The sequence below is a fragment of the Eucyclogobius newberryi genome, unplaced genomic scaffold (assembly GCF_026437365.1).
Source record: "Eucyclogobius newberryi isolate DKJ021-1_F unplaced genomic scaffold, fEucNew1.0.hap1 SCAF_3, whole genome shotgun sequence".
Classification (NCBI taxonomy): domain Eukaryota; kingdom Metazoa; phylum Chordata; class Actinopteri; order Gobiiformes; family Gobiidae; genus Eucyclogobius; species Eucyclogobius newberryi.
In genome coordinates, this window is record NW_027315945.1 from 12,474,065 (window position 1) to 12,493,096 (window position 19,032).

Sequence of the window (19,032 nt, forward strand, 5' to 3'; positions counted from 1 at the left end):
CAAGTGAGCGTTGCACTTCTGTTACATGAAACACAAGTGAGCGTTGCACCTCTGTTACATGAAACACAAGTGAGCGTTACACCTCTGTTACATGAAACACAAGTGAGCGTTGCACCTCTGTTACATGAAACACAAGTGAGCGTTGCACCTCTGTTACATGAAACACAAGTGAGCGTTGCACCTCTGTCACATGAAACACAAGTGAGCGTTGCACTTCTGTTACATGAAACACAAGTGAGCGTTACACCTCTGTTACATGAAACACAAGTGAGCGTTGCACCTCTGTTACATGAAACACAAGTGAGCGTTGCACCTCTGTTACATGAAACACAAGTGAGCGTTGCACCTCTGTTACATGAAACACAAGTGAGCGTTGCACTTCTGTTACATGAAACACAAGTGAGCGTTGCACCTCTGTTACATGAAACACAAGTGAGCGTTGCACCTCTGTTACATGAAACACAAGTGAGCGTTGCACCTCTGTTACATGAAACACAAGTGAGCGTTGCACCTCTGTTACATGAAACACAAGTGAGCGTTGCACTTCTGTTACATGAAACACAAGTGAGCGTTACACTTCTGTCACATGAAACACAAGTGAGCGTTGCACTTCTGTTACATGAAACACAAGTGAGCGTTACACCTCTGTTACATGAAACACAAGTGAGCGTTGCACCTCTGTTACATGAAACACAAGTGAGCGTTGCACCTCTGTTACATGAAACACAAGTGAGCGTTGCACCTCTGTTACATGAAACACAAGTGAGCGTTGCACTTCTGTTACATGAAACACAAGTGAGCGTTACACCTCTGTTACATGAAACACAAGTGAGCGTTGCACCTCTGTTACATGAAACACAAGTGAGCGTTACACCTCTGTTACATGAAACACAAGTGAGCGTTACACCTCTGTCACATGAAACACAAGTGAGCGTTACACCTCTGTTACATGAAACACTAGTGAGCGTTGCACTTCTGTTACATGAAACACAAGTGAGCGTTGCACCTCTGTTACATGAAACACAAGTGAGCGTTGCACCTCTGTTACATGAAACACAAGTGAGCGTTGCACCTCTGTTACATGAAACACAAGTGAGCGTTGCACCTCTGTTACATGAAACACAAGTGAGCGTTGCACCTCTGTTACATGAAACACAAGTGAGCGTTACACCTCTGTTACATGAAACACAAGTGAGCGTTGCACCTCTGTTACATGAAACACAAGTGAGCGTTGCACCTCTGTTACATGAAACACAAGTGAGCGTTGCACCTCTGTTACATGAAACACAAGTGAGCGTTACACCTCTGTCACATGAAACACAAGTGAGCGTTACACCTCTGTCACATGAAACACAAGTGAGCGTTACACCTCTGTCACATGAAACACAAGTGAGCGTTGCAACTCTGTCACATGAATCATAGATTGGCATTTCTGTGCCGAGAAAACGTATGTTAAGTGAGCGCATTATGCAGTTCAATCTGCATTGCAAGATGTTGTTAAAAAGAATAATTGTTTGATTTGACATTATATCTGATCATTATATCAATTGACAGCACCATCGAGAGAAAGGCACTTCCTGTGGACTTTGACCCTGCTGCTACTCTCCACAGCAAACTGAGGAACAATGCCACTTCCATCAGACTCCTAACTAAACCTCACTTGGTAAATGCTCACAATAGTTGCTCGCCAACACTAAATACCTCGCGAGGCTAACACATCTGCTATGTAAACATGTGTTCAAGTGCCTTCGCCTCAACATCCTTTAGGCACAGCAGAAAGGGAACAAGCATTATCGACCACCTCTGACATTACTAACCACACTTACTGACCGCTAACGCCAGTCTCTCTTTTAAAAAAATGGATGGGATTCTTTAGCTGTGGAATGTAGCCCACTTTTGGTGTGAGGGCCTTGCAAAAAAGTAGGATACAAAGAGCAACAATATGATTACAAGCTTTGTCAGAGCACAAAGGCTAATTTCTCTATGAAGTGGAGAGAAGGTTGCGACCCGGCCTCTCCAAGAACAGCAACAACTACAAGTCTTTCTAAAGCACTTGGACCAATAGGGAGCAAGCTTCAGCACCAATTTAAAAAATGACATTCAAAGTGAAGATGCTCACTCGTACTGTCCACAATTATTGTCACTTTTCAAAGGCCGGATACAAAACGTGAAACCATGATTCTCTCCTCTATAACAAAGGTATATTTCAAAACATAAGTCCACATCTTTATATCAGTAACAGTACGAAAGTTTTAACACGCAAAGCTACTTTCAACAATCCACCAAATGCTATACAGCAACACAGTCTATTGCCGTAATAAAACTTGATCTTTTTTTATACTTTATGATATACATTTATTCTTAACACAAGTTTTTTTTTTCTATTAGCAAAAATAACATCACATAATTTAAAATGTACAAATATACTTTTCATCTATCTGGCTTTTTAAAAAGGCATTAGGACACTAGTGAGAGCCATAGGTTTCTATGCTGGAGGGCTGGCCAATGACAGTGCAGATGGGACTACAGAGGGGAGAGCACCCCCTGTGGTTTTGCTATAGTACAACATCTACAAAATGCAATGGCGCACGTACTTTGTGGCGAGTGGATTTGTGATACGAGGTCAAAATGAAAACAAATTGATTTCCTTCATTTAAAAAGCTGTTGCCAATTGTCACAATTGACAACCTGTTTTTCTATCAAATTGTCCAAATCTAACAGGATTTTCAATAAGTAAATAAAAACACCGTCCTTTAAAGAGTCTAAAAACGCTGGCAGCCTAGTTGCATTTTGAATTATGTAAAAACTCTTGCCATTTGTGAATGATGTATACAGATGTACAAGTTAAAAGGAAACTTTGCTTGCTTTCAAATCTAGTTTTCCAGCTAATACAAAACAACTGGCCACAAAGTACACATACCCAGCATCCTCCAGTGATCCTAAGTGACCGAGGAGTAGCATCCATAATGACCCTATATGTTGCCCTGCTCAGAGCGATTCAGATTCAGACTGAAGTATAGCACCACACCCAGTGTTCCCTCCCGAAACACGCTTCTTTTAGTGCAGTTTTACTGTTTAAAAACATCACAAATAGAGATGAACTTGGGTAGCATAATTCTCAACTTTTGAGTTGGCCAGTTCACGCCTTCTGCAACTCAATCACATACTTTGTTCTCAAACTAGACTCACCCTCCTCTTTGGGCAGTAGTTGAAAAAATACACGCCTACAACTGTACTGCCCCGATGCCCACAATAGCAGCGGAGTACACACGTTGAGAAGGTTTAAATGTTGCTTTTACGTAGCGCTAACATCGATTAAATTAATAAATATATACCGGTATAGGGGATTCTTACTTTTTTTTAGCACTGTCAGTTATATATAATTTCCCATTTATTATTAATAGAATCCGACTGACCTTTAAATGCTTAAAATCCACCAGGCACTTGAATACACCTCTTTATAAACCAGTCTTAGAGTTAAAATCTTCAAATAACATTTCCGCAATATGCCCCTTAACAAAGTAATATTGTCAAAATAGAAAGTCCTTCAAGTACAATAAAAATCATTCACCATCAGCATCTATACTCAAGGCCATATACTTTACAAACTCCGCTTTAAAATGAAATGTTTCCGTAACCGCTTTAGTCCACTATAATTGCTCTTCCCTTCATTCAGTTGATTATTGCACTAGAGTAAATCTATTGTGTTGCACTGACTCACCAAATTCTAAAAAGTCTAAGCTTAAAAAGATTAAATATTGAGATAAAATGCATGACATAATACCAAAGATATTGAAAGACAAAACCGTATGTAATAGAGTTGGCGAGAATTCATACATCAGCCACTGTACCCCAATTGACAAAAAAAATAAAAAAAAAGAACAACAGCTAAAAGAATCTTGTCTTGAGACCTTACAAGACAGCGTGGGGCATTATTACCTCGTAGCCAACAAGTGGCAGTGCGCTCAAAAGAAATACTTCAGAAACCAGATAAAGAAAAACAAAGAAAAACACAAATAAAATAAAAAAATACCTAAACGATGTGACATTTAAATTATTTCTGGCTCTAGACTCAAACTTTTGCATTTTCTGCTCCGTTTTGGAAAACACAAAACCAAACAAAATAAAACAAAACTCCAGAAGTATAAAAGTGCTGCTCAGACTATCGATGGCAATGGAGCAGATTCACTAAAGAGAGATTGCAATACATATCATTTGTAAAGAAAGAATGTTACGCAAACAAAAAGAAACACCACGAAATGACAAACGGATGAGCAAAACAGATTGGAGGGGTGCAGGAAATGGTGGGTTTCTGGTTGGCTGGTTCCATATTGCATAATAGTGCCGAGTTTGTCTTGTATTTTGTTTTTAAAGCCACGTTTTGCATTCTCCAGTCCAGTGTCGGGGCCCCTCCTGCCTGCTCTCCTCTGCACAGTGTCCGGTCCGGATTGACGTAGGCGTAAAGGGATGAGAACGGCTCATAGGACCAGACGAGCGCGCTCGGGTATGAGGGCGTGTGAGGGTTCGGATGTGGTGATGAGGAGGCGGGGCTTCTCAGGCAAAGTACATGGTCCTCAGTGTGTCGTGGTGGATCTGCACGGCTTTGGCCAGCGCCTGAGGGTCCCGGCCGTTGCTCTGGCCGGACACGTGGCTGCCTTCAGCGCTGGGGACGAGACGAGAGGGTGAGGTGGGGGAAGTAGAAAGCGTTGAAAGAAGTGAAACTAATTGAATTCTTTCCCTGCATTATCCCTCAGTTGTCCAGCTACGTTTCATTACAAACTCAATTGCATGCCAACTGGAAAAAAAGTTTGAAGTGTGAATATGTTTCTCTGCTCATCCAAACAATTGGAAAGTATTCACTCCTGGAATTTTTTGTGGTACTCGCAGTGCAGAGTTAAAGTGTTTTTTGGTCAAGTAATCTCAGGAATTCTAAACTAAAAAAAGAGTTGTCTACAATTTTGTATTTTGCATGAATTAATTTCATGTGCCTTATAAGTAGTACCACAGGAATCACCACTAACGTATCTACATTTGAAAATGTTTTGGGAAAATGTATTATATGTATGTATTACTAAAGTTTTGGGTCGTGTCATTTAGATTCCAAAGCTACAGAAAAGCAATTCATCAGCCCTTCTTAAACGTGTGTTCTCACTAGTGCTGTAGTCAACTAAAGAAATTCTTGTTCGAATAAAGACTTCTTATCTCCTTTTTGCTGTTGTCCCAGAGAAATCCTTTGAATCTATATAAAATATATATTGGTTGACTAATACACCATCGACCGATAAATCGACTTTAGGATTACAGCCTTATTGCTCACCTGTCATGTTCTTTGTCCACCAGATGGTAGCGGGCGCGGAAGGCCACCAGGTGGGCGTAGTATGCGGGCGCAGGGATGGACACAGAGCGGGTACAGCGCACATAGGTGTGGCACAACTGGTAGGTCAGCAGCTGGAACTCATCAGCTGTGAAGCAATTGTCGTCCCACAAGACGTGGTAATGGGAGGGTCGGCTGGTGCCCTGCAGCATCAACACCAGGGTCAAAAGAGGGCTAAAGCTGCATGCTCAGTGTGTCCCTATTGTGTAGAATAAATTAGAGCTGGTGTCAATAAAGCTCAGGTTTGTGTCGTCACACAAAAAGCCTAACGTTAAACCAACGGAGATTTTAAAATGCTGAATAGTCATGTACCGTGACCCAGCAGTTTGTTCCACCACACGGTCGTTTACTTTTTAATGTTGTTCTTGCTAATGTAGCTCGATGGACGTTCTGCCCTGTCAATAATGGCCACTTTTTGACCTGAATTCTGCAGTTTAAATTTAGATTTCTTGGTAGAACAAATGAAGGAAACCAGGCTGGCACTCCTCCCGTCAAACTCAGCAGACAAGTGTTGTGCTACTATGTACTCAGTGTTAAACGGTCTCATCGGCAGTTATATGAACAAGTGATAGGACACATACAGTATTTTTTCCCAGTATAAAGAAAAGGCGTACTCCTACCTGTATCCCGGCGTGACTGCAGAGGTAAAAGTCAAACTCGTAAGGGTGTGTGATGTCCGTGTCCACAGTAGTACCAGCAGGAATGTTTCCACTACGTCCAACCTGATAAACGGCACAGAACACTTCAAACTTCCATTCTCCAACCAATCGCTTTGTTTGAAAAATACATTAAAAAAATACAGCAATGTGAGCACAAACCTTATTAACTGTTCTCAGAAATAAAAAAGAAGGCTGAAAAAGAACTCTGTCACGTGGGTTCCCAGAATAAGGTTTACAAAGTGCTCTCCTATTAACCAATTAAAAGCCTAATTCCCCTGGGGCCGCTCTTCTCTTGTGTGAGCGTATGTAACATTAAGTGCCTGCTGCTGTTGCTATAGCTCACTCTTACTCCAGGGGTCTTAAGTGCCACTCCAGAGCGTTCACTTTGCAAAAGGCTCCAATGCATTAACTGACTGTAATTACAAAAACTGGGAGGGCGAGCGTCGCAGCACACAATAAGTTGATTAAGAGGGAATCTTTTTCAGCACTCGACGGGAATACATGAAAACATAACATGGTGAAAACGGTGATGTTAATGAGGCGGAAATGGCAGGGACTCACTCTCTCGTTTCGGTCGGCGCAGAAGAGGCGAGTGTGGTGGCGTTTTTGCACGACAATGTAGGTGATGCCCGGCTGGTACTCCTTCTCCAGGCTGATGCAGGCTTCACGGATGGCCAGCAACTCGTAGTACAGCACCTGAAGAACGCGCACCACAAGGTTAAAAATGTTTTATTGTAGTGGAAATACTGGGTTAAGCACATTCACCACATGAAAACGCGTGACTAAATAAAGTGTAGCATACCCCAATTGTCATTATTTCCAGATCACTGCTGTTGCCATTTTTCAAAATCATCAACAGGCATTCGTTTTTCAGAATTGTGAAAAACAATGTGTGAAAAATCAATCATCGGTTTAGTGTTTCAGGGATTGGCATTTGGCACTGTTGTCATGTACATGTTGCCAACCGTGCTGTGGAGATTCTGGTAGTACGGCATTATTTTTCTTTCATCGAGAACTTTTTCCTATAACGTACCATTCTGAGTAGTTTTTTACGTTTGAGAAATATATTTCACAATGAAACCGTACACAATTTACACACAGTTTTGGTTACTCTTCCCAGTGTGATAGATCTATAGTGACAAAAGCGTTGACAATATGACACTGTGTTTCTTACACTGCTGCCTCAGATATGAACTTTTGAAATTACCTGATTGTGTGCATTGTTTACAAATCCTGAATCAGATTTTATGTCCAGACATTGCTTTTACTTAACTTAAGTAGTAGTTTCCGCATTTCTTCTATTTACTCTCAACTTGAGTATTTTCTAGGACAACTACTTTGTTCTTCTGCTTGAGCAACATGATTTTAAAGTAACGGTACTTTTTCTCGAGCGCTATATCAGACCGTATCATGTACCGCAGACTCTGTATCTGACCTGTCTGAACTGTCCCTCTGACACTCCGTCCCTGTAGAAGATGATTCTGGTGGGCTTGTATCGGGTGGACTTGTAGAACTGGATGAGTAACTCCCGCACCATGGAGGCCAGGTCCTGGATGACCTCCTGCCTGGGCCTCTGCACGCGCACAGTGGCACAGTACCTGCTGGGGTGGGCGTCCATGCTGCCCACGACCTGAGCGAGAGGCAACAAACAAGACAACGCAATCAGAATATATGAAAATTAAAAAGAGATTAAAATATTATTAAAGGGGAAATATTATGCAAAATCAACTTAAAGGAGCTTTAACCTTGTTATGACAGCGTTTCCTCATCTTTAATTTACCCAAAGTTGTATTTTTATTACGTCATGTATGTTTGAGTAATCCAATCAAGCGCTCAGAAAATTCCTATTTTCACCTACCACCTATCCCGCCAACTTTCCTTTACTCGTTCCAATTATTGGAAAAATTAGACTCATGAAGGTTTTAAAAATGCCACTTCAAAAAGAAAAACACGTAATGACAATTTGCTGCTTGTTATGGTGAAATGTCACTATGATGAGGCGGGGCTTATCAATTCTGCAGTTTTGAACAGGAAGTCAATGGACCAGTTTTTATTACTAAGGCATTTTAGATCAATATTGCAAACAAAAATGTAAAATGGTGATCTACTGTTTTAGTTCAAAACTGAGCACTTCTAAAAAGCATAATACGTCTCCTTTAAGAAAATAACTTGTACTTACGGCTGCAATCGAAGGCTTCTTCCCATCGCCTGCCGGTGGGTGAGTGACATCTGCTCCTAAGAATATGACTGGCTGCTGAAACACTGATGGTCTGTACACAAACAATATAGATTTTTAAGCCACATAGAGCAAACAATCCTCTGTAAATAAGTTACAGTTGAAATGATTGACTTAAAGAATCATGCAATGGTAAATAGAATCATGCAGTGTAAAAGTGTGATCTGCCAATCTAGGATTATAGTTATATTGTGATTCAGTGCTCATCTGTGTTCATCATGCTCTAAGTGAGTGACAGGTAGAATTGACCAATCACAGCAAAGCGTGAGCTCTCAGAAGAAGAATAATGCAGTACGTAGTTTGGTTACTTCTTAAACGAACCCAGTGCAAGGGAGTTTTTACCTCGGCTATAGCAAAATTGGGATGTGTATTTATTGCTTAACGCCCCTAGACCCCAAACTGACCGCTGGTGAGGGACGAGGATGTTGTTGATGCCTCCCAGCTTGACGTTGATCTTGAGGCAGAGGTTGGAGAGAGTCTGAGGAGAGGTCTTCACCACATTCTTCACTTGAACACACTGTGTGGCCATGCCCAGCAGAGTGTCACCCACACGCTTCACCTCGGCTGGACACACACAAGCAAGTGGTCAAAGAAGGAACAGCAACTAAATACACTCAATCTGACTGACGCCGGAATATAAACGAATCTGCCATTAAAATATAACATCGTGTTTATGGTTTATTGTACCATAGACAGGAGTTTTTCCAGGGAGGATGACGATGATGAGTTGCAGTCCAGAGTATGTGTTTTTGAGGTGTCTGAACATGGGCTCCACACTGTCTGCTCCCTGGGCGTATTTACAGAAACAAGGCTGGCCCTGGATTGGCATCCCAGCATCCTTTGAGATTTTACGCAGCTGGTCGGTGAAACCCCTGTGAAGACAATTACACATTTCATATTTAAGTATTTAGTTTAATAAGACTCACAGAAATCAGCTCACAAGGTGCTTCACATGTAAAAATAAAGCAAAATTATCAACAAAACGATAATTACAATAAACAATAAAGATTACAACAAATACAATTAAAACAAAACAAAAAAAGGGCAATTAAAACAGCAAATTCAACAAAGCAAACTCTATACAGGTGAGTTTTGAATGACTTAAAATGTTCTAAGATCAATCAGATTCAACTGCTCAGTCACTCTTTGGTTTAAATCTTGTTTGTGGAACAATTTAACAGCTACTGGAGAAGATTGTGGTCGGATAGGTAATATTATATTAAGTGTTTTTGTATAATCCCTACATGGGTTCATGTGTCAAAATAACATCTAGAATTGATATAATTTTGAACTGATGGTAGAAGTTTCATTTTAACTATTAAAATGAAGATGTTTTGACTTGGTTTATGATTATTATCTTAATAATAAACTACTGGGCTAGTCCAAAATCCTAAGGAAACAAGAACGGGTACAAAGTTCAACGTCCTCGGTCAGCAAAAGGCAAAATGTTTTTGAGTGGCAAGTGGCACACAGGCACAATTGACCAAAACATGATACGGTTCAATACATTTGGATTTTCTGTATGGTAATTTCCATCAAAAACAGCAACTGGCCCTGGAATCAAGCTGAAATTATGAAATAAAATTATTTAATATATTTAAATAAGCGGTCCTGCCCATATGACTTGAGAATAAATTATCTTTCAGAATGATTTTAGCCGTTGTATTTAGCCGTTGTATTTAGCCGTTGTATTTAGCGTTGCGGCGGCTCTCACTTGAGGATTTCCTCTCGACACTGCCTCTGTGTGGCGAAACAGGCTATGGCCCACATCTTGATCTCCACTCCAGTGTGGAACTGCTTGCCCCTCATGTCCCACACTCCATGGCTGGGCGTGGCCACTGTGCGGTTCTGCAACAATGTCACAAATGCCACAAGGCAACATTACACATGCAATCACCCAAGTGCTGCCAACAAGTCACAAAAGCATTTCAACTGTTCTATCACACACAGAATAGCCACTACCGGATGTTTTACACAAACTAAATTAAAGCAGAAACGAGTCACACCCAAGAAAATGATGTGCCTCATTCAGGAAAAATATTCAAATTCTGAAAATATCTTAGTATGAAGCTATGTGGCGTGGTTTATAATTACCTACAGTAAATAAGAGCAATGTTGATAATGTATTTTTAAGTGAGGCTACCCCAAATAAATTATCCGTTTGCTGTAACCCGACCAAACATTTTTCAAGTGGGTCGGTCGGTAGGTAAATTCTTTTTTTTTTTTTACTTTGAAGGCAAAAAAAAAAAGATCCAAATTTTGCCATTTTTTGACTCAGAGTGACCGCCAGGGGTCAGGCTTCAACAGTCAATGACGGAAAACGTCTCAATCAACCCGATCGGGAGACTAAATCTCCTGATTTTAAGATATTTCAATCAACCTTTTGTACGCCGTTATCCTTTATTTTGGTAGTGAAGGCGAGTGGGGGGAACATGCGGGAGACACGGGCACCGCCATGTTTGTTGTGATGACACTGCTGGGCGTGTTTCCCTCCCAGAATGCAAAGCGCAAGTCAAATTTAAATGAAGCCACACCATGATGCAGAGCGATATGAGCGGTGGCCAGGCCAGTGGCGCTGCTAGAGCTAATTCAACATGAAAAAGACAATGTAGGTTCCCTCCTGCATGGTCTGTTTAATGCAGAAGCATATGGAGGACCGAAAATGAAGACGCATATGCGTTGCGCAATGCGTTATTTGTCCCTTGGGATGAAAAATAGGTTTACCAGCGCTATAAAATTATTCTACACGGTGCTTTAGGAAAGAACAGTTGGTGAGTTGGCGAAAAATCTGAAAAATAAAAGAATTTGGTGTTTTTTTTTTTAACAAAATGCTGATTTTTTTTCTCTTTCATTTGGCTAGTTTTATACCGGGTCGGTCGGGTTACGGCAAACAGACATATTTGCTCAGCCTGACAATAAATCGTAACAGTGTACAATATATGGAATAACTTTAAAATTGAAAAATCTATTTCAATCCAAGTCAATGTTACATAATATTGCTGATCTAGGAAAATGAGTTACAAACCAAGTTATAATTAATTGTGCTACAAACAAATATATGTTGGTGAAATGAATGGTTAAAGGACAAATATTATGCATTTTTTGTATTGTAATTGGCCTTTAAACATGCTATTAATTACCTTTACTTTGCCATCTTATGTTTAAAAAAAAGTCATAGCCTTGGGAAAGGAGTAACTAAGCTTTGACTCTACTGGCGGCAGAGGAAATTACACGACTTTAATATAAACACTCAGAAATGCACAGGACGGGTCTGGCAATGATTTATGGACTTAAAAACCAGCACAGAAGGTTCTCAGAGCCACGTCACAGATTGAGAAAATATCAGTAATCGGGGGAATTCAGAGTGTTTTTGACGGTAGAGGATTTTCTAACCAGGATTAGTCAAACTAGCATGAATGAAGCTAAATGCTATCCCAAGATAACTTTTTGTTGAGGGAACAATGTCAGAACATGTTTAAAAGCTAAATAAATTCTATTTAGTATAATGGGTGCTCTTTAAAACAACATTGTGGTTCAGTCTCAATAAATTGCATTCTTTATACAACATTTACAATTCTGATGAATATTCAATTTAATTTCAGATCATAAAAAGGACTATGAAACAGAAATATTAAGACTGAACCGCGACATCCAAGACAAGCAGACATGACCGTATGAACAGAAGCTGGTTAGTTCCCCAGAGCGGAGCTGGCGGGGCAAATGACAAACATGGGCGCACAAACATAGAGAATGGTGGTGATTTAAAGGAAGGTACCATAAAGTGCTCAGTGCTCACCCTGCCGCCGTATTGCAGCATGGGGGCGGGTAGCACTCGCCCCGTCACGTGGGCCATCTCGTCGCGCACTTTGAACTGGAACTCCTGCACGAACGGGTCCGACTCGTAGTTGGCACTGCGCACCTGTGGGGGAAAAAAAGAGGACTAGAGTGAGTAATATGGTGACAGATGTGTCTAAGAGGTTTTTGTGTCTGAGGTGAAAATATTAGCATTTGTGTCCATTGCATGTCTCAAGTTATATGTATTGAATAGAAAGCCTGGCCTTGGACAACAAACAGTCGCTTCCTAAAATATTTATCTGGAAATCAACCAGAAAAACAGAGGGTAAGGCGGTTTACATAAGTGTAATGATTAAGAGAGGACAAATTTAGTGTGGACTTCTGAACACGAAGGACACTTAAGGACAGTTGACCAAAACTGAAAGATATTTTTATATATATATAAGATAAATTAATCACACGATGTAAATAAACAGTGGTGATTGGTTATACACCAAATTTGAAGGTTCATTATTTGGTTGTGCAAAGACGGACGGCTCTGCTTTAGAAAAATGTCGGTCAGGGCTGGGCGATACAGACAAAAATGTGAATATATAATGTACATATATTTATTTATTTTATATTAATTTATTTTCCATGTTTCAAAAGATAATACATATGTAAAAAACATGAAACAACTAAAACAAACAGGACAAGACCAGAGAGATTGAATTAAGTAAAAATAGGAATAAAAAATATAGAAGCAAGGGCAGGCAAAGAAAAAATAATTTACAGCACAGAAAGTCCACAATATTGGTAAAATCTGTCAGTTTTAAAATTGGACCAAATTGACCATTTCAATTTCAATTCTACAGGGATATATGTTGCAGCCTTGGTAGAACGGTCGATAGCCTTTACAATTGTCTCAACATTTACAATATAGTTAAATTCACATCTTAAACACATGAAACATACAAAATAACACTATTTGTCAAAACAACCAACCAACAAATCTAAGAAGAAATAGAAGAAAATGTTGGATTGGTGCTACAAATAAGACAACACTATAATCTCAGTGTTTGCGGTTTGGATTTGTAAATTGATTAGAGAACGTCTTTTTTGTTATGATATTTGGCATGTGCCCTGCTCCGTTCTTACAACTCCACCCACACTGCCCTGGAAAAAACAAAAACGCCTTATGAGCTCCAACACAGTGACGTCTGAAAGCCTGCGCAATCTGGTCACTTTGCAGAGAGGGGAAACGCGCTAATATGGAACAGGTACGCTAACGTGGCTAATCTGATAATAGCTGCTGGAGATGTGTGCTCTGTCAGGCTCTTTACAAACACTGACGCAGCCTTGCACACATTAAGGTCATTACAAAAAGGGCATTTTGTTGACCTCAAAGCAGCCTTCTAATCAGCGCACGTGATGGATGGACATGTCTGCGTTAATAACAAAACGAGAGCAGGAAAAATGTACAAAACCACACACAAACGAAAGAAGAAAAACAACATGAGGACTAGAGAGACTAAGAGTTTCTGACATATGAGTGTAGGTAGGCAGTATTTTTAGTAGAAGATATTTTGGCAATTCAAAAGAAATGTGAAAAAGAAAAAAGAAAAAGGAAGAAAAAAAGAATGAATGCAAGTTATTTCACCTGACATAATAATATGGGATCAAAACTTATTTTTTCTATTATTATCTATTTTGATTTTAGAAGAATTTGTCTGAATGTGATCTGTGTTCGGATTGGCTTGTTTCTTTAATCCTGTTTACGAGGTCTGCATCTCCTGCAGAGTAAATTCATCGGCAGACTTGTTCTGAACATTACTGTCGTCATATAATGTTCATTAGAACTGCTTGATTAGCCATCACCAAATCCTGATGAGGGAACACCGGACCAATAGAAAATAATGCGTGCTTTTCAGTAGATACATTGTTCTAAGATTTTTATAGAAATTTCCTGTTTAGTTATTTTGTTTTTGTTATTTATATGAATTTTAACAGAATTTGTCTGAAAACAACAAAAAGTCAGGTTCAGTGTGTATCGCCAATTGGATTTTACCTATAGTAATTTGAAGTTGTAATGATTAAAATAGGATTGTATTAAATGTTATTTTCTTTTCTTTATTGAAAAAAGGCCAATGTGATTGTGTTTATGCCAAATGTACCCTAGGAAGACTAGTAGCAACTTGTGGAAGCTAATCGGGCTCAGAATAAAATAAACAAAATAAACAAAATAAAATAAATAAAACAAATAAAACAAATAAAACAAATATAAATAAAATAAATAAAATAAATAAAATAAATAAAATAAATAAAATAAATAAAAATAAATAAAATAAATAAAATAAATAAAATAAATAAAATAAGTACATTTCGACATACATTAAATAAATCAAGAAAATTATAATTGAAAATCAATGAATCAATAAAAATAGATAAATAGATCAATCTCACCAGGCGGCTGATCTCCTCCTGTCGGTCTGGAGCAGAGCGTGCTGTAGCTTTGATCATAGTGGAGGTCTGATTATCGGTCAGTTTCTTGATACATCTCTGGCCCGCTACAATGTTACACACCTAGAATCATAGAAAAACAAGAAAGAAATTCAAAATATATTACAAAAATAAAAAACAATAGAAAATCCCCATACGTGGATCCTGTTTTAAGTCATTCCTCACCTCTAAAGGCAGGTAGGTGTGCTTCTGCTCCTGACCAACTTGGAGACAGGGTAAATGAGGATACTTAAGCTGCAGGCTGTACTTTTCTCTGAAGTATTGGGCAACTGTGCGTTCTACTGTCTGGCCATTCTCAAGTTGCAAAGGGAACCTATGAAGAGCAGAGAACATATTTTAAAATGAAAAAGAAATTCATCATCAAAAGGTGTAGATACTGAAACTGTAAAGAGCCCAAACTTCCCACAACAGTCTCCCATACTGTACGTAGCAACAGTTTCTCTGGAGATAATAGAGTGTTACTTAGAGAATCATTAAAAAATATATTCTTTGATGAGCGGGACTATTAGTAATGAGCAATTTAAAGTGTTATTATTGGATTACTGCATTAAAGTTGCACTATGTACCTTTTATGATGGATTTATTCAAAGACAGGTGGTTTTATTGCCTTGAAAAACATGTATTCTTTCTGCAAGCTGGGCTCCTTTCCACAGATCTGACCTGTCCCCATGTGGGACAATAAAGGAATATCTTATCTTATCTTATCTTACTTTCACCTGCTTGAGATCGATACTGTATGTCTAATGGAAGGCAAAGCAAAGCAAGTGAGTGGCAGGCCCTCCTTCTGAAAATGTTCCACAGTACAGCTTTAAGATTTTGCTCACGGGATGGTGACGCAAATGCGCTCCGACCTAAACTGGCAGCAGCTGTGTTTGATTCCTACTTTATTGAAAAATGACTAATGTTGAGTGGATGTTTGTCAGCTGATTCAGCCACTCCTCTGTAGAGCAGCGGAAGGACGCACATCTACCCCAGCTTTACCCTTTCCCCTCCTTTTCTTTAACCCCACATCGCCCTCTCTCCTCCTCCCTTTCTTTATTTTTTTTCCTTTCTTCTCTCTCCTTTGCCCACTCCTTTTATCTCCCCTCTCTCCCTTCTGTCTTCTCTTTTTTCCTCCCACTCTCCTCCTCTTTTCACGCTACCACTTTTCTTTCGTTCTACCTTACTTCTTCTGTCCTCCTCCTATTCCAACTACTCCTCTTCTCCCATCCTCCCTCTCTCTGCTCTCCTTGTATTTCCTCTTTTCTTTCTTAAATTCTCTTCTCTCCTCCTCACACTCCTCTCTCCTTTTCCGCTAACTTTTCCTCTTTTCTTTTATTTCATCAACCTCTTCTCTCTCCTCCCACTTCTCTTTCCCCCCTCCTCCTCCCCCCTCTCTCCTCTTATCACGCTTACTCTTTTATTTCATTCTTCTCTTATCATTTATCTGTTTTTTATTATATACTTCTATTCCTACTCTGTGTTGCAACAGTGGAATTTCCCCATTGTGGGACAAATAAAGGCTCATCTTATCTAATCTTCTCTCTCCTCCACCCTCTCCTTTTCTCTCACCCTCCTTTCATTCTTCTCTTCTCCCTGTGCTCCTCTTCCCTTTACTCATTCCACTGCTTCTCTCTCATCCTTCTTTCTTTCTTTCCTTCCTTCCTTTCCCTTCTCCCTCTCTCCTCTCTCTCCTCCAGACTCTCCGCGGCCCTCTCTGGTGTTGCCTCCTGCCCACAGGCTGACTCACGTTTGGTGGCTGGCGGGCCGCCGGGTCACATTGCAGACGCGGTACTTCCTTCGCATGGTTCCACAGTGCGTCACCTCCACTTTCAAACCTGGTCAATAATGAAAAGAGCTGGAGTGAGCGAAAAGAGACGGGCGTGTGGAGCGAGAGAGAGTCGTGACGTTACTACACACTAGTTTTGAGTAGGAATGTCGCGATGATTCAGTTAATCGTGCGTATGTATGCATGTGCGTACGTACGTGCGTATGTATGTATGTAAGTGCTTTTCATTTTTGGTCTGGCTTATCTCATCTGTATCATCTCATGAAGTTTAAAGAATAGTAATGTATTAGAAACAGGGAATACAAAAAACTAAAGGATTCACTGTTTTGTCAAAAATTCTAGATAATCATTAAATGGTGAGGTTTCTTCTCACAATAATTGTAACACCAACATTTGTGAACATTTCAACATTCATGACCAATTTGTGTTCTAAAGATTTAAATTTAGATTAGACTTATCCGTGATTAGTTCCTAGATACATCAAGGTGGCTTCCAAAAACATACATAAATATAAAAAAGGAGCCAATTTTAGAAAGGTTCTTTGAAATGAAAATATCCTAAAATCCGAATCCGACTGCAAATAACAAGCTGAAATGCACACATTATGTAGAGACGAAATGCGTTTCTAATGGTCTGAAATATGCCTTTCCCCGGGGGTCGCCTCACCTTTTATTTCTTTGGTGAATTTGACCCTATGTGAATCTGTGAGGGGACGCGGCTGCTCGTCGATGTTGTGGATGTCCAGGACTTCACACATGAACTGGATGACGGGCTGGGCCTTGTAGAAAGCCGTGGCAGATACTACAAGAAACAGAAAACAAAACAAAACACACATATTAGACCTTTATCAGGGCAGCCAGATTATGGAAACACATTATTCAAGAGACTCTTTTTGCACAGAAAGAGAAAAAACTAATATTCTGCAACATTATGACTCGCATAGAGCACACTTCAGAGTCAGTTTTTAAATTGTTGAGTGTGATAATCACAATTAATTGCATTGTGTGATTAATTGCAGAGCTCTAGCATTTATTAAAATATGTTGTAACAGATAAAAGCATTATTACAGATGAGCTGTGTGTAATGTTCGTTTGCCTGACGGATTATTTTATACATTATTTGATACATTTTATTAATGAATGTCAACAAGGCCAAAATTAGTAGCGACAATTTCAGCACTAAAATGATTAAATGAACATGTTTACCATTAGACAGAGGAGAGCAAAGGATTATCCAATAATGAGTCTAATACAACTTGTAAATGCTCAACAGTCAAACCTAAACCAGACATGATGATTAAAGTTATTCAAGGGACATTTTGATGAGGCATTTAAACCCTCTGACAGGATGTGACTTCACCCCTGCATGTTATTTCCACTCTCTACTCTTATATTGTGTTTGTATAAAACCATGAGTCATCCATGTTCATGTAGAATTGAAAGGTTTCATATTTTGCTTACCGGTAGTTGTATTTATTGAGTGTAGGTGGAAGTGGTAGGAGGGGACAATTATTACCCTCACAAACCGAATAAATACAGTATTGTTGAATAACTTTCCCCGCAAAAGGACAGAATACATAATGGGGGAAATTATTGGTTTTGTGGTAATGGAAAATTACAGCGCAAAGATCCACTCAGCGTAAATGTACTGCTGCAGCCATGGCGTTCACAATTGCATTAATATAACGGACTGCCAGATACCACATGGAACTTTTAGCCCAGGTTTGTTTGGTGGTTTGTAAATCTGGCAATGATTTTAGTGCAGATCAATTTCAAATTTCAGAAACGCTTGTGGGATCACAATTTAACCATTATTACAGAGTCAAATCTCGTCTGACACGTTACTATTTCTCAAGTTTGCCAGCAGCTTTATGAAATTGAACTGTCTGAATGAGAAAATAAAATAAATGAGACAAAAACAGCAAGATAAAAAAGTATGTTCATGTATTTTCTTTTACAATAGATTGAATTAAAACCGCATAATTCTGCTTCTAAAATAGTCATTATTATAATGTTTTTGTTCAAAATAATCCTGATTATCGATAAACCAAATAATCATGAAACCCCTACTTGTGAAGAAAGATTAATAAACATTTTTCTTATACGAAAACATATATATTATTGCCATATTAGATTGAAAATACACTTCCAAGAGACACTAAAGAAACATTTAGTGGAGATTTTGTTACGGAAAAATAGGAATTTAGTGTAATAATGGGCAGTAAAACAATTATTTTTTAAAAGCTGAAACTACCCATTAAAGTTGTGCAGAAACCCCGTGTTTAATTCTATTTAAGTAATCCATCCATCGATCCATTTTCTACCGCTTGTTCCAAAAAACAGGAGTTAAACTTAATTCTATTGCTCCTAAAAGAACTAATAGACTTGCACAAAAGCCAAACTGAAACTTGGAAAGAACTTGAAACACTTGAAGCCAAAAGAAAAAAGTGTCCTCTGCCCTCCTCCTGACCCCGGCGACACCCACTGGTCTCACACATCCGGGTTGAACCGCGCGCATGCACGCACGCACGCACCCGCGCACACACACACACCCCGCTTTCTGTATCCACGGCAACGACTGAGCAGCCAGCGAGCCGAAAACCCACCAAACTCCAACTTCCTCTGACACTCTTTTACACACGTTTTTTTTTCTCTTCCTGGGCTTGTAAACAGAAACCTCCCTGACAGACTCCTACCGCGTG

At 39.5% G+C, this 19,032-nt stretch overlaps 1 protein-coding gene across 2 annotated transcripts in view; it reads right to left on the reverse strand.

The window, feature by feature from the left end:
• Nucleotides 1-3,637: 3,637 nt before the first annotated feature.
• ago3a (argonaute RISC catalytic component 3a) overlaps nucleotides 3,638-19,032 on the reverse strand; it is a 479,754-nt gene continuing 464,359 nt past the window's right edge. The window contains exons 7-20 of one of the 2 annotated variants that reach the window (XM_072461616.1): nucleotides 16,998-17,132; nucleotides 16,293-16,380; nucleotides 14,729-14,876; nucleotides 14,507-14,626; nucleotides 12,045-12,188; nucleotides 9,984-10,117; nucleotides 8,957-9,141; nucleotides 8,674-8,833; nucleotides 8,213-8,303; nucleotides 7,469-7,663; nucleotides 6,595-6,729; nucleotides 5,995-6,096; nucleotides 5,318-5,517; nucleotides 3,638-4,663 (exon numbers count right to left, since the gene is read on the reverse strand). In XM_072461616.1, coding sequence (XP_072317717.1) covers nucleotides 4,555-4,663; nucleotides 5,318-5,517; nucleotides 5,995-6,096; nucleotides 6,595-6,729; nucleotides 7,469-7,663; nucleotides 8,213-8,303; nucleotides 8,674-8,833; nucleotides 8,957-9,141; nucleotides 9,984-10,117; nucleotides 12,045-12,188; nucleotides 14,507-14,626; nucleotides 14,729-14,876; nucleotides 16,293-16,380; nucleotides 16,998-17,132 — 1,946 coding nt within the window. In that variant the 3' untranslated portion in view covers nucleotides 3,638-4,554. The remainder of the gene's footprint in view (nucleotides 4,664-5,317; nucleotides 5,518-5,994; nucleotides 6,097-6,594; nucleotides 6,730-7,468; nucleotides 7,664-8,212; nucleotides 8,304-8,673; nucleotides 8,834-8,956; nucleotides 9,142-9,983; nucleotides 10,118-12,044; nucleotides 12,189-14,506; nucleotides 14,627-14,728; nucleotides 14,877-16,292; nucleotides 16,381-16,997; nucleotides 17,133-19,032) is intronic. The other variant, XM_072461617.1, reaches the window with a different exon arrangement.